Genomic DNA, 14,929 nt, shown 5'->3' with positions numbered 1-14,929 from the left:
TAGTGGAAAAAAAATAGTGGATTTAATAATATTTTATATTTTTAAAAATTATTATTTTTGAAATGTATAGAAATGGAGTGACATGCCAAAATAGATTCCATAATGGAAATGAACGAGACAGAGGAAGTATAAATTAATTACGCTTACATTTATATAATTAAGTTTATTACCATTATATTATTTGTTAAGCATAATTATTCATATACATTATTTGTAAAAATTGTATTGAGTTATTTTAGGTAGGTGGCATGAGCTTTGAATGGGGGTTCTTACTTCTCTGGTAAGGGCCAATAATTATTTTAAGTAGATGCAAATATGTATAGTAGTATGTGTTCTAAGCCACTCACTTGAGCATCACCAAGCCACTTCAAGATTTTTGAAAATTACTTCTAGTATGTTTGCTTTTTCATTTATCTACTTCATCAGTTCATGTTTCTATCATTTTCATGTCTTTATTTCCATATGGTTTTGGAATTTGCATGAAGATATTAGTTTTACTTCTTTTTTTTCTGCTGAAATGATTTCTTGTTTTGGTAGATCACTATGCAGGTAGTTCCTTGGTAAAATATTTGTTCTTGTAGTTGCAGTACTCACTTTAGCAGATCATCCGGTGTTAGGACTCTGTACTTGTTTCTAGGAGTGTAGTTTTAGATTAGAGCACCTTGAGGTCCATATTTGAGCCGGTGTGGTCGCTTGTTAAGTAACTAGTTCTCTTAATAACTCGAGGAGAATCAGGGAGAGGATTGAAATTTTGGAGAGCACCAAACAAATTTTCGGAAAACACCTATATATTTTTAAATTTTGTGAGACTCTTCTATAATTTTGCAAAATTTAAAATGTTGAGAAAATGTAAAAAACAATTCATGGGTGGACACATGTCCCTCATGCCTCTTCCTAGATCCGCCCCTGAGCAGGATCATATAATATGTTCCAACAGAACACATAATATTCGTATAAACCATCCGTGATATTGTTGGTTTGGACATGCCTATGACTAACATATTTTTACTCATTTTTGGTAGTTATGAAGGTAAAGCTATTAGCATCAGTAGCTGTGTGCCTTCTAGGTTGGCTATATATAGCACTTATCCCACCACCTCCCAAAGCTGTTGGAAGCCCAGGTGGTCCTCCTGTTACTTCACCGAGAGTAAGACTCTCTGATGGCCGACACTTATCTTACAAAGAGGCTGGTGTTCCCAGAGAAATTGCTAAGCACAAAGTCATTATGGTTCATGGCTTTGGTGGAAACAAAAACTTCGAATTACCTATTTCTCAAGTATGTACTGCAGAAGTGGCTTAATTCCGCAACCAATTTTCTGGAGCCTCTGATTAGCCTATACTAATATTTTTTCTCCCCTGTGATTATATTCAGGAAATTATAGATAAGCTCCAGATATATCTTTTGACATATGACAGATCAGGTTACGGAGAGAGTGATGCAAATCCAAAGCGCACAGTAAAGAGTGAGGCATATGATTTACAAGAACTGGCAGATGAGTTGCAACTCGGTACTAAGTTTTATGTGGTTGGAATATCCATGGGAGGATACACTGCTTGGAGTTGCCTGAAATACATACCACAAAGGCAAAACACATTCTTTCACATGAACTTTGATTTAGCTTTTTATATTTTGAGTTTAGTTTAGCATCCAAATTAAATTTTGAAAATATTCGAGGTTGGAGGGTTTAAACTCAAGTGCTCTCAGATTAGCTTCTAATAACCTGAATATAGTAGTTGGGGACTTGATACGTTTAGTATTCTTATATGTCAATATTATTTTTAAAAATCATTTTTATTAGGTTGTCGGGAGCTTCACTGGTAGTCCCCGTTGCCAACTACTGGTGGCCTAGTGTTCCTACTAGCGTGTCTAGAGAAGCCTTCAGTACTCAACTTTTGCAAGACAAGTGGACATACAGTGTTGCACATTACACCCCCTGGCTCTTAAACTGGTGGATGACGCAAAAATGGTTTCCTTCGTTCTCTGTTCTGGACTATAACGTTGCAGCTTTTAGCAAATCAGATTTGGAGATGATGAGTACTCTGTTAAATGCTCTAGGTACTAATCAGGTAAATAACTAGGAAACATACATGAAATTTGAAATTTCACTTCACTGCTGGTAAGAGAGCTTGATGCTCCATTGTGCTGATTCTGATGTTAATTGTATTGTCCAGAAACGACAACAAGGTGAGTATGTGTCTGTTGTTCTCGACATGATGAATAGTTTTGGAAAGTGGGAGTTTGATCCCACAGAGGTTACAAATCCTTTCCCTAACAACCAAGGCTCAGTTAGCATTTGGCAAGGATTTGAAGATAAGATTGTTCCATATCAACTTAACCGTCACGTCTCACAAAAGCTTCCCTGGATTAGATACCATGAAGTTGCTAATGAAGGACATTTTTTTGTGTTCAAAAGAAACTATGCTGATGCTATCATAACGGAACTGATAGTTGGATCAACTGATACTACTGCATAGAGCTCTTGTTTGACACCATTTGTTAAATCTTGTTTTTTACTATTATGTTTTGTTTTAGTTTCTGATTGTTGATGTATTATAGAAGGATCCCGACTTACTTTCAGATGAGTCTGAGAGACAATAAATGATGGTAGAGTTTTGTAATGCAATTTTTTGTGTCGTTGTTTCGTGTACCAATATTACTGGTAGATAGAGCTTCTAAATCGCTACTCTTGTCGATCTTGTTCTCCTGTGAATTACTTCGGCTAATCTTGCCAGATATATTGGTTCATCATGGTAAATTTGCATCTAACGCTAAAAAACTTGCTATAACTATAACGAAAAAGCATTAGCTTAACTTTACTTGGAGCTATAAATCCCAGTATCTCACTTGAACTCTTGCAGATAACAAACAGAAGCAGGTTTTCACAGCCATTAACAAGTAAGTCAAGAAATATATGGACTTATGAATTGAATGTTTACGTTTGAGTACATTTGGCGCCTAGTTGGATGACTCGCAAAATGCCAAATATGCAACAGATATCATCATAGTAAAAGATTGCAGTTCAAAATAGAGGATGTATGACAAAAGCCACAGCAAGTTGAGTCTTTGGAATGGATGAACTACAGAGGTCATTGCTCAAAACAGAACACTCTTAAAAAAAGAACAACACAGAACACTTTAGAATCAAATGTAGAATCTCATTAAATACTTGAATTAAATTCAAATTTTAAAGTGATTAACGTTTTATTATGAATAAAAAGAGTATCCACCATGTTTAACAATAAATATAAATTAAAAATAACATGATTCTATGTAAAATAATCGTGCAAAAGATATATCTATATGATTCTATTCTAGATTCTATTTTTGATTCTAATCTGGATTCCATAATATTTCATATTAATAAACTGGATGAGTTTGGATGTTAGAATTCATATAACAAGTTTAATTACTACTTAACTATGTAATTATAACCTTAACAAATCATTTTTTATGAAAAATGAAGTGTTATGATAGTGTTTTGTGTTGTTCTTTTTTTAAGGTGTTCTGTGTGGAGTGCAACCCGAACTACAGATACCTCAAAATAGTTGCATTAACATCATGCTAAGACAACTCAAGCCTTTCTCTCGAGGTTGATCTACAAATGTACAATCCAGATCGTTTGACAAAGATTATCTAAAGAATACCTATTGATAAAAGTTGTCGACATACCTATTCATATGATAGTTCGGAATAAAGTTGATAGTAGAGTAGTTGTCGTGTCGATCCGATTTTTCCAACCGAACGAAAGGCGCTGTTGAATATCATCTCGTTAATACACGAGCCGAATGAGTTTGCTCACAAACAATTCGAGTCGAGTTCAAACAGAGTTGAGTTGTGTTGAATTCGCCATAAATAATTATTATATCATTTTTACTCCAACTAGTCGTGATCCGTAAAATCGGTGTTCAGGGTATTTTGTGACTTTGGGTGTTTCGGATGCTAGGAGGGGGGATCGATGACTGTCCAACATTTCACTGGTGTGGGCTTTGACACCACACACGAAGCAAACAACAGATCTTTCAGATAATTGTTGAGGCATGTTGGTTTTATGGTACATGGCCATAAGATTATTATCCAGTTTATCTGGGTGTAACATTTTTCGTTGAGCTTCTTCTTGCATAAGCATAGAGCAAACAAGTTCAATGTTGGGGAGATATGTCATCATTAAAAATTGATTTCGTTGAGGGTTATAAATTTCATTGCCCCATTGACAAACTGGAATAGTCTTGATTTTACTTTGAGCAATTCATAGCTGTCAGAAACTTTGTAACCTCTTCTATGGTGTTTTTAAATAATGGGCAAAATGTTCATACAATCCACCTCTTCCCATAAGAATTTCATTTGAGTTACTCTTTAAAAGTGAATTTTGTAAGCTCTACTATGGTGTTTTTAAATAGTGGGCAAAATGTTCATACAATCCACCTCTTCCCATAAGGATTTCATTTGAGTTACTCTTTAAAAGTGAATTTTGTAACCTCTGCTATGGTGTTTTTAAACAGTGGGCAAAATGTTCATACAATCCACCTCTACCTACAAAGAATTCATTTGAGTTACTCTTTAAAAGTGTTATTATTCTGCCTTATCTTATACAACTCTTTAATGAGTTTGTATTTTTTAAATCTATTTGTTATAACAAACCTTATCTCTGATTTTTTCAGATTTAACTAGCAATTGACATATACATAGCGGATTAGCGGATAGTAGGAGATACGTTACATGTCAATCAAATTGTGAAATTTTGGTGAAGGAGCTCGTGTGTTTTTCAAATTTGCAACTCTTTAACATCATGAGAAGTTGAATTATTTCAACTTACTATGAATATTGTCCGAAACATATGCAAACAATAATAATTAGCGATCACTTATTTTTGTTCTCTCAAAAAAGACCAAATCTTTTTAATAAACAAATATAATCGATCTCATCTAAACGAGCCGAGTTCAAATTTTATTTACAAATGAGTCTGTCCAATTACGTCACCATTTTAAGAAGTTAAAGGTATTTAACATGTAACAAAAAAATTATTATTATTATTTTGGTTTTTAAGTTTAAAAAGAAGAAAATAATATTTCCTATATTGCTGTGCTTGCTCACAAGGCAGCACGTGTGGTACCCCAAACCCTCGTCTCCAAAACCCCTTGACATTTACTACAATGCTTGTTGAACACCATTGATGCAATGGGCATCTTCAGATCACTAACAAAACTAACCCATCTCTCCAAATCTCACAAACCCATCTCCTCTTTTCTCAACCCCACTCTTTCTCTCTCTAAAACCAACCCATTCTCTCCCACTCTCTCTCCTCTACATCCTTCCCACTCTGCTACGCCGTTTTTCTTTCAGTCCGATGTTGTCTTCCTGCCGAGTTTTCAGGCTCTTGTCTTTCCGATTTTTTCGCGGGTTAATTTTGGGGTGAGGCGGGTCGGGTCGGGTGAAGAGAATGTGGGTGGTGGGGACCCGGTTGGGAAGGGTGGTGGACGTGGAGGTGTGGATGGGTTTCTGAACCTGCCCAATTTGATTTCGATGAGCAGGTTGATCTCCGGCCCTGTTATTGGATGGTATGCCCTCGATTCTCTAGTAATTTATTCGCTGTACTTCAGTTTCTGGGGATGATTTTGTTATAATTGTTATAAGTATTGATATGTTGATTTCGTTATTATAAGTTTGGCAATTCCGAACATTATAGTTTAATGGACGTCGGAAGGAAATGTAGTTTAGTCCTGCCATATTTTGTTTGGGGAAGTTGAGTGCACTTAAAAATGAACAATGTCGCTTATACATTTAAGACATCGGAAAATATTGGCAACAATAGAGCAAGTCTAAAAGTGTAGCTAAATGATATCTAAAGTAAAATAACCAAGGAATGTAGCACAAGACAATGCTCGAACAGTGTAATGTCCTAGTAGTGCCTTGAAATGGTAGAACATTCATAAATTTGAATGAAAAAAATTTAAAATTAGTAATATGGGATATTAGTATTTTTTTTTTTAACAACTTCAAATGCAGGATGATTTTGCAAGAGATGTATCTTCCTGCATTTGGTTGTCTAGCTGTCTCTGGTGCAACAGACTGGGTGAACCTCTTCTATACTTTTGCTGTAATACAAAGATTGCTAAAACGGTGTAAACTTTAGCTTCAATAGTAACCTGGACTTATTTTTTATGTAGCTAGACGGGTATGTAGCGAGAAAGATGGGAATCAATTCTGTAATTGGATCATACCTGGATCCTCTTGCTGACAAGGTATTATTATGAGTAGTTTTTTTCCTTAATCATGTTTGTTGATGCTACTCTTCATTATGATATAGCGCTTGCTGGAATCAGAATATATCAACTATATTATATACAGGTTCTAATCGGATCCGTCGCATTGGCTATGGTTGACAAGGGCCTTCTGAACTGTAAGTAAAATTTGACATCTTTCTTCCTAAAACTAGATTTGTTTTTGGGGAGCGTATAAGTACTTATCCCTTAATGTGTTTTTCTCCAATCCTATTCACCATATCAATATGGTTTGAGGTCGTAATAATAATATGAGCCGCTAATAAGTCTGACAAGTACATTTTAAGCTATTGATGTACAAGGAGGGCTGGGTGCATATGGATTATTTATTTATTTATTTTTGTTGGTCCATTACCTATGTGTGGATTAGTTCTTAGTGTTTAAAATATTTAACAATTATGTATATTCAGTTCTGCTTGGAACACCATAATGTTAGTTTAGTTACTGCAGAGATAATAAATTAGGAATTGATTTGCATATATCTTTATTTTTTATGGTTTATGGAGGAGATATAATGTTGCCCTGGTCAGTATAAGAATCATCACAAGCCTAAGTAGATCTAATATTGATTTTAATTGTAAAGCTGGACTTGTTGGGATCATAGTGCTGAGGGATGTAGCTCTTGTTGGTGGTGCAATCTATAACAGAGCTAGCAGCTTGAATTGGAATGTAAGTTGCTCACTTGAATTGAAGTATCCTACTGCGAGAATCTAGATTTGCATTACACTACATATCTAACTGTATCTATTATCCAACAGTGGAAAAGTTGGTCTGACTTCTTCAATCTTGATGGGATTCAAGCCCAGAAAGTGGAGCCTCTCTTTCTTAGCAAGGTGATTATGCCGTTAGGCTAATTATTTGGTAATGCAGTTGTGCAGTTGTAGTTCTAGAATTCTTTGGCTTGGATGCACATTTTGTGAAAGTGTGCAGTCTGCAAGCAGCATAAACACATGCAAAACACTATTTTGATCCCTCAATATAAAAGGCTTAAATTATTTTAATTTAATAAGTACCTTAAATAGCCTATTCTGTTTCTTTGTATATTTTCAAGCAAAAAATAGGATAGAATATTGTGGATACCCACATTCTTTGTTATTTGCAAATGTGAAGCAGTGAAGCAGGTGAAGAAGATGCAGTTAAAACATTTTAAGGATGTGGGAAGGAACCATTACTTTTTAAAAAAAAACATTAATACTAATTTGATATAAAAGTTGAAGTTACATTTTTGTCGGTACCATTTGTAGGAATTGCGGTTTCTTGAACTTGTAGGTGATTAAAAATTTACTTTGACAGTTAACCTCAGCAGTCCAATTATTTCCATTTCCCCCTTCTTTTTGTCAAGGCTTATCAATTAGATTTACACAATCTTAAGGCTTGTTTACAGCAAGTCAGTAACTATATCTCAACATAATATTTAAATTGTTCGTGTGGTGAAGATTGTCATGTAGTTTTGATGTGAGCTTTTATTTAATCGACATATCATATTTTTTTTGGTATTATTGCAATCGGTTACAGGTAAATACAGTCTTTCAACTTCTCTTAGTGACTGCAGCTCTTCTTCAACCTGATTTAGGAACCCCAGATACAGAGTCATACATCACATACTTAAGGTGGGCTATACAAATCCAGTTAATGCTTTATAGTTCAATTTTAGTAGCAAATATTAAATCTTAACTTATATTGGTGCAGTTGGTTAGTGGCTTCAACAACTGTAGCCTCCACCGCGGCATATGGTGCTCAACATTTACGTAGAAAACCTATGTTGAGGAAGGGACTTTAACTTCAAATTGTATGATGTTTGTTGTGTGGTGGGCTGTTGCTGATGATATGGTTCCTCTAAGATGGGGCTGGGAATGATTTTCAATTGACGTGCTCAGTTTCCAGCAGGGATGAAAGAAGCAGAATGGTTGTTTAGTTGCTAGAAAGAAGTTTTAGTGTAGTTTAAAAGTGCCTGTTGCATGTTATATTTAGGAAATTTTACTGTACAAGCAAAGCTGCAATTAATTGGCCAAGTGTTGAACACTGTATGAAGAGTATCAAAATGTTGAGGATTCTGGCAGAGTATCAAAGTGTTGATCTCAGGAACATAGCCTTGTGAAACATTTCCACCAGTTGGAACTTGGACCAGACACAGTTATAATACGAATTCACTATTTAAAATATCAAGAATTTATTCGGTGCCTAGTTACCATACAATTAATTCCTTCCGCCATGTCCCAATTAAATACAAGCTATGATATTATGCCAAGTCTCTATATAATTTAATCACATGCTTTCCTTATTCATTATGCTGCCTAGTTCCGATCAACGCAAATTAGAAACTTTTTCCTAATTTCATTCACTCTGGCCAAGAATTCCTGAACTGGCATAAGTGGATAACACATGACATTATTTTCCTACACTGGAAGAACCAGATCCTTTATTGATCATTAAGAACTAAACCAAAATATAGTTCAATATAGGGCTGCAAATCATTCTGGACTATCTTTATCTCACTTGAGAATATGATACATGTCTCATATTTATTTTGAAAACGAGTAAATCTAGTAAAAAATTAAATCCGAATAAAATATGACCGCTGATATGTGCACTCATGTACTCGCTCAGATCACGTCTCTTGTTATTTTTCATAATATGATCCTATCTTAATATCGAATATGATCCATGACTCATATTTAATTTAAACTCATATATAAACTTAGATTTATAACCCATTTCGTTTATAAGTTAGTCATCATTTATATAATTCTAATATCTTACTTATGATTTATTTACCGTGATAATGCATATTATCTTCATATATTTTTAATAAAGTATATGTACATATATATAATTATAAGTTTTAATTAATTATATGTTTAAAATATTATATTTATTTAGACTAAATGATAATTATTTGAATAATTGAAATAAAAATGATAGTGGATCATAAACTACCCAGTTGTAAAATAAAAAATACTAAGATAATATTAAATTAAATTTAGATAAATCAATATCAATATCATCTTAACGATACAAGATTTTGCATCGAGCTCGAATATTAATCAATTTTATTCAAAAAATTAAGAATTTTGTTGCTACTAATAAATAAATAAATATCCTTACAAAAATAAATAAATAAATAAATAATTATCGAGAAAAATAACACTCACGCAAAATATATAAACGCACAAAAACTTGAATATCCAGACGTTATCTCTCTCTCTCTCTCTCTATCGGGCTGTCTCTCTCTCCTAGGGTTTGTAGAAAGGCGAAGAAGGGGCAGCAAGTGCAATGGATCCAGCTCAATACCAACAACAGCAACAATGGTACCTTCAACAGCAACAACAGCAGCAATCTCTTTATCAGCAGCCCCCGCAGTACCAGCAGCCTCCCCCGCCGGCGATGTATTATCCTCAGGCAGCCGTTCCTCCTCAGGCAGCCGTTCCTCCTCCTCAGCAGCAGCCAGCTGGTGGGAATGAGATACGTACGCTTTGGATTGGGGATCTTCAGTATTTTATGGATGAGAATTATCTCCTGAGCTGTTTTGCTCACTCTGGCGAGGTCTATACCTCTCTCTCTCTCTCTCCCTCGCTCTCTCTCTCTCTCCCTCCCTCCCTCCCTCCCTCTCTCTCTCCCCCTCTTCCCCTCTCCCTCCTTCGCTCCTAGGCTGCTAGGTTTATGAAACTAGTTTGTCCGTACAGAATATGTATTAGAGGCAAGGTAATGAGGATCAGAAATTAGCCTCATTAGTTGGATTGTAAGGAGATATATTTTTTTAATGCTTGTTGGATTTTCACATTTCTATGTGGAAAATAAGGTAATGTATGTCTGAATTTTGAATTGCGGCATAGGGCTTAGAATTGTAGTGCATTAATTGTGAAGAGAATGTTACTTAAATCTTAAGATTCTGCTTGTATTCACAATATTATTTGTAATTGGAAAGTTTACATTTTTATCTTCTTCTATGGGATTGTCTTCGTCTATAGTTCAGGGTAAATTGTTTTATTAACCCAGCAATATATCACTCTGTGCAGGTTGTTTCTGCAAAAGTTATCCGTAATAAGTCAACTAATCAGTCAGATGGCTATGGCTTCATTGAATTCGTGAGTCGTGATGCTGCTGAGAGGAATTTACAAACATATAACGGCACACTGATGCCAAATGTTCAGCAAAATTTTAGGCTAAACTGGGCATCTCTTGGGGCCGGGGAGAAGCGTGCTGATGACGGTGTTGCCTATACCATATTTGTTGGAGATTTGGCTGCTGATGTTTCAGACTACACTCTTCAAGAGACCTTTAGGGTACATTATCCATCAGTTAAGGGTGCCAAGGTTGTAACTGATAGGGAGACATCACGCTCAAAAGGTTATGGGTTTGTCAAGTTTGGGGATGAAAGCGAACAATTACGAGCAATGACCGAGATGAATGGTAGTATGTGTTCAAGTAGGCCCATGCGTATTGGCCCGGCTTCTAACAAGAAGAGCGTGGATGCTCCACAATACCCAAAAGGTACAATTCAGTGACATATGCCAATGTTCATTTACGATATACATGTCTGTGGTACATTCATACAATTGTTTCTTGCTAGCTGATTTTCAGCTTTGATATTTGTTCTGTTGCTCCTAGTTGCTTCATAGATCTATTTTAAGGGCAAATGGCCAGTCCTCTGGTTTCGAAATACTAAACACTGTGATGAATCCACCTTTTTTAGTAATTCTTTAAAGCATCTAATAATGACTTGAGCTTTAGTTCTCTTCAAATATCACTAACTTTCTAAACCTTCTAGAATTGCATTATCTCGAAGCAGGGCTTCAAGAGGCTCTATCTTATAGAGGCCTGGCTCTGATCACAGCTGAATTGGTTATCCCCTAAGTGCCTGGCCTTGCCTAGGTCAGTGTGCAATTTAATGTCATTATTATCCCTTGCCCTTTATTTCAGCTTCTTTGGCGTTAGGTATCCTACAAACATAGATTCTTTCTAGTCCATTTTGAAGTTTGTTATTTGTCAATGTATTATTACGTTACTTATCCTAGCCTGTGTTCATGCTTAGTCTGTCAATAGAAGACCACATTCCCTGTTAAATACTGTCTCAGTTGAACCTATTCTCTAGTTACTGTTATACCTACTGTCAACTCAGCTGCTTGATTTAGCATGCTGTGTTCAAATACTTCAGTCATCAAAAAGCTTGACTCACTTGTATTATTTTTTTTTCCAGTGGTTAACATGCTTAAATTTATGGGATCTATCAGGAACCGACCTTTTAGTGTTTCTGGTTTTGTGAGTTTAGAAGGTTGATTCAGGGCAGAAACAGTGAGTTTGGAGAGAGATTGAGGTGTTTAGATGCAGAAACAGAGAAAAAAAAAATCAGAAAGGTAAAGAAAAAACAGAATTCAGTTACAAACTTGTTTGAAAGACATTGTTTTAGAGAAAGATAGAGTGAGAGAGTTCTTATGGAACTAAGTCCCATTTTCATATATTCCAATCATACTGAAATATATCAACTGACTTGGTATTTATAGGCTGAGGTATGTAGCCAACTCTGAAAAGACCCTAATGCCTTACTGGTCTATAGTGTTCTTTGACACCACTACTAGCTAGTTGCCTATTACTATTATTTTTTGCTATTCCTGACATGTTCCTGTCAAACCTCTTATCAATGTCAGGTTACATATGAAAAATATTATTTTGGTAAAGTTATACCATTTATATCAGAATTCTAGTTTGTTTTGAGTCATCTTTGTAGATATATTAGGATTTGATACAGCATAATGTTTTATTTTGAATTCCTCTGTTATGAACATGTATTTCGTTTGTTGAACTTTTATGTGTAGTTGTAGAATATTTACAATTCCATAGGATCTGTTGTCTTGTGATTGGTGTTGGTACGATGTTTACTTCTATACTTGTTATTGTATAAAAAGAATTCGTGTTTAGTTGTTTGGCTTCCTTGTTTTTGAATTAAATTGGAGAAGAACAAAATCATAGATGCTTGCTCAGTTAACTGCTGATAAGCAAGACGAATATTTGAGCTTTCTTTCATCACAAATGGGATCACTGTTGTCATACACAGAAGTCAAATCTTCCTCCAGCTTTTTTTATTGACAATTTGATAAAAGATTGTTTAGAAATAATACTTTATTGCAAGGAGACATTAGTGTCTGTTCATTAATGAAGGGTGATATGCTAAAGTTCTCTGTTGCTTTGATAGTATCTTTTTTGTGTCGGCAACCTTTTCTTTAGGTCGTGGCTTTTTATTTGACATATATATGCATGTGTGAGTTGTTTTGATTTGTGTTTTGTTAATTGATTGCTACTGGAACCCTATCTCTTGAAACCACAATGCTGCTAGTGTAGAGAGTTCAAAATTAATGAAATTGTTTTTCCTTGTTTTTCTTGAAACTTTATATGTAAATCACCATTAAGGTACCCATGTTGTTTGTGATCATTGCTGCTTCTGGAATATCTCAAGAACTAATATCTGAATTTCTAGATCTTTGTCGTGTGCACATATAGATAATTTGTACTCAAATTTATAATTCACTAACTACTTTTTTGCACCGTCTATTTGCAGCCACATATCAAAATAATCAAGGAGCACAAAGTGAGGATGATCCAACTAACACCACTGTTAGTATATATGCCTCGAGTTTGAACTAATAATATTATTCCTTTGCTTACATGTGATCATAAGTTAATAACACTTGCTGCAGATTTTTGTTGGTGGTTTAGATTCTAGTGTGTCAGAGGAATATCTCACAGAAGTGTTCAGCACCTGCGGGCAAGTGGTTCATGTGAAGATTCCTGTAGGCAAACGATGTGGATTTGTTCAGTATGCTGACAGGTACATTTTAGTTGCAGAGCATTTGTTTCAATTTCCAATTGACATTCAAATATGATAAGAATGTTTCTGCTGTTGCAGGTCTTGTGCTGAGGAAGCATTGAATAGATTGAATGGAAGTCAGTTGGGTGGACAGAGTGTTAGGCTTTCCTGGGGCCGTACTCCTTCAAACAGACAGGTTTATACATCTAAAACTCTAATCATGGTCAGTTTAAGAATTTCTTAGTAGCTGACACGTGTGGGATTGATCCTATGTCACATCATTCAGCCTCAGGTAGATACCAACCAGGGAAATGGTGGTAGTGGTGGGTATTATGGTTATGGACAGGGTTACGAAACTTATGGGTATGCCCCACCCGCCCAAGCTCCTAGTCTTTATTATGGTGGCTACCCTGGCTATGGGAACTACCCCCAAAACCAGCAGCAGCCGCAGCAACCTCAGGTAGGATAATTTCTTTCTATGTTATGTTTAATGAGCTTTTATTGCTATCACAGTTTGACTCTGAAAAAAAGGTCCTTGTTCAAATGCTTTTGCACACCCCTGTTTTGTTATGCCTTGCATTAGAAATTAGAAGACACTAGGATTTTTCTAGTAAAGCTAAATGCCTGTGGTTTTTTCAGTGATTTGCCGGGTCAATGACAATGCAAGAATATAGTGCGAGGATTGTTCAAATTGGGGTGTGCAGATATTCGTAGCAAGAAGTGCATTCACAGCTACTTTATTTGTTCTACAATTTGAAAACCGGTGTTTATTTCTGTTCTTTAGTGGGATGATACCAAACTTTTTCTTATGTATTACTTAAGTTGCTTGTTTTACTTCACTCACAGATGGTTCCCCCATTCCCTTTTCTATCAGGTAAGAGGATAGGGGAATTGATGAGGGACCTGTGATCTTGACATTATACTTTTAATTGTTATGACTAAGATTGTTATTTCGAATAGGGGAATGTGTATTAAGTATATGAAGTAGCTAGCAAGTGTGCGTATTATTAAAGTTTGGATACTCTTTAAAATATAATCTTTCATCTGTGAAATATCTAAAATTTTACATTACTTGTTCAAATATTTTTACGTGTACACAATTTGAGAATCAAATGTACCAATGTGCAGGATATAACAGGTTTTAGGGGTATTTTGTTCTTTAACGTGGCTGTGAGAGGTGTAACAAACTGAGGCAAAATTTCTCTTTTCTTTTTCCAAAGAATTGAGATTTTTATTAGAAAGTAAGATTATTTGTTGGAAAAGATGAATATATATTTCTTTCAATATTGAGTATATACATGTTCTATAACTTGTCGGTAGACAATTGACTTTTATTGTGAAAGTTCACTTTTAATTGTTTTCTTATTTTTATGAATTAAATGATAAATTTAGATTGGATTCACATCAAGGCAGGTGAATTGTTTTTTTTTCTTCTTATTTCTATGAATTAAATAATAAACTTAGATTGGATTCATGTGGTGGTCGGGTATATAATGCATAAAAAGGGATTTTCTTTTCTTATTTTTGTGAATTAAATAATAAACTTAAATTGGATTCAAATATGTTAGATGTGACAGTCGGGCAAATAATGCATAAGAATGGAACAATAATTGGAAATGACCGTCAATAATCCCCCGTAGTCGGAGGGATTCACGTCTGATTAGCTAGTTTGAGCTAGTTTGTAAGGTAATAGATTCCTAACGTGATGATCAGTAGCTCCGAATGGATAATCAACTATGCTGGGACTGAGACACGATCCAAATTTCTATGGGGCAACAGTGAGGAAATTTCTATAATGGGCGAAAAAGAAGCAACAACATTATTTGGGAAATAAGCATCGGCTAACGC

At 35.1% G+C, this 14,929-nt stretch overlaps 3 protein-coding genes across 5 annotated transcripts; all 3 read left to right on the top strand.

Moving 5' to 3' along the window:
• Window positions 1–259: 259 nt before the first annotated feature.
• LOC108197855 (uncharacterized) lies at window positions 260–2,637 on the top strand. 2 transcript variants are annotated; one of them, XM_017365575.2, is made up of 5 exons: window positions 260–392; window positions 1,023–1,276; window positions 1,373–1,584; window positions 1,800–2,067; window positions 2,173–2,637. In XM_017365575.2, exons 1-5 carry the CDS (start codon window positions 308–310, stop codon window positions 2,473–2,475), a joined length of 1,122 nt encoding a protein of 373 aa, XP_017221064.1. In that variant the 5' UTR covers window positions 260–307; the 3' UTR covers window positions 2,476–2,637. The 2 variants fall into 2 exon arrangements, with proteins under 2 accessions (XP_017221064.1, XP_017221065.1); XM_017365576.2 differs by lacking the exon at window positions 260–392 and adding an exon at window positions 415–549.
• Window positions 2,638–5,077: 2,440 nt separating this feature from the next.
• Window positions 5,078–8,450, top strand: LOC108197723 (cardiolipin synthase (CMP-forming), mitochondrial). 2 transcript variants are annotated; one of them, XM_064082384.1, is made up of 9 exons: window positions 5,078–5,556; window positions 6,005–6,071; window positions 6,166–6,240; window positions 6,347–6,398; window positions 6,863–6,948; window positions 7,038–7,112; window positions 7,795–7,889; window positions 7,969–8,069; window positions 8,147–8,187. In XM_064082384.1, the coding sequence occupies exons 1-8, from the start codon at window positions 5,177–5,179 to the stop codon at window positions 8,057–8,059; spliced, it is 921 nt and encodes a 306-aa protein (XP_063938454.1). In that variant the 5' UTR covers window positions 5,078–5,176; the 3' UTR covers window positions 8,060–8,069; window positions 8,147–8,187. The 2 variants fall into 2 exon arrangements, with proteins under 2 accessions (XP_063938454.1, XP_017220902.1); XM_017365413.2 differs by having other exon boundaries at window positions 7,969–8,450.
• A 1,014-nt stretch (window positions 8,451–9,464) lies between these two features.
• Window positions 9,465–14,040, top strand: LOC108199886 (polyadenylate-binding protein RBP45). The gene is made up of 7 exons (XM_017367899.2): window positions 9,465–9,822; window positions 10,296–10,770; window positions 12,833–12,888; window positions 12,972–13,102; window positions 13,181–13,277; window positions 13,368–13,541; window positions 13,721–14,040. Exons 1-7 carry the CDS (start codon window positions 9,553–9,555, stop codon window positions 13,721–13,723), a joined length of 1,206 nt encoding a protein of 401 aa, XP_017223388.1. The 5' UTR covers window positions 9,465–9,552; the 3' UTR covers window positions 13,724–14,040.
• Window positions 14,041–14,929: the final 889 nt, after the last annotated feature.

This window comes from Daucus carota, chromosome 8 (genome assembly GCF_001625215.2).
Source record: "Daucus carota subsp. sativus chromosome 8, DH1 v3.0, whole genome shotgun sequence".
In the NCBI taxonomy this organism is placed as follows: Eukaryota; Viridiplantae; Streptophyta; class Magnoliopsida; order Apiales; family Apiaceae; genus Daucus; species Daucus carota.
This window is presented reverse-complemented; position numbering and strand designations above follow the sequence as displayed.

Coding starts and splice junctions, on each gene's coding strand:
- LOC108197855 (XM_017365575.2), top strand. CDS start 308: ATGCAAATATGTATAGTAGTATGTGTTCTAAGCCACTCACTTGAGCAT. Junction 393..1,022: donor ATTTTTGAAAATTACTTCTA/GTATGTTTGCTT, acceptor CATTTTTGGTAG/TTATGAAGGTAAAGCTATTA. Junction 1,585..1,799: donor CTGAAATACATACCACAAAG/GCAAAACACATT, acceptor CATTTTTATTAG/GTTGTCGGGAGCTTCACTGG.
- LOC108197723 (XM_017365413.2), top strand. CDS start 5,177: ATGGGCATCTTCAGATCACTAACAAAACTAACCCATCTCTCCAAATCT. Junction 5,557..6,004: donor TCCGGCCCTGTTATTGGATG/GTATGCCCTCGA, acceptor CTTCAAATGCAG/GATGATTTTGCAAGAGATGT. Junction 6,399..6,862: donor TGACAAGGGCCTTCTGAACT/GTAAGTAAAATT, acceptor TTAATTGTAAAG/CTGGACTTGTTGGGATCATA.
- LOC108199886 (XM_017367899.2), top strand. CDS start 9,553: ATGGATCCAGCTCAATACCAACAACAGCAACAATGGTACCTTCAACAG. Junction 12,889..12,971: donor ATGATCCAACTAACACCACT/GTTAGTATATAT, acceptor CACTTGCTGCAG/ATTTTTGTTGGTGGTTTAGA. Junction 13,103..13,180: donor TTTGTTCAGTATGCTGACAG/GTACATTTTAGT, acceptor CTGCTGTTGCAG/GTCTTGTGCTGAGGAAGCAT.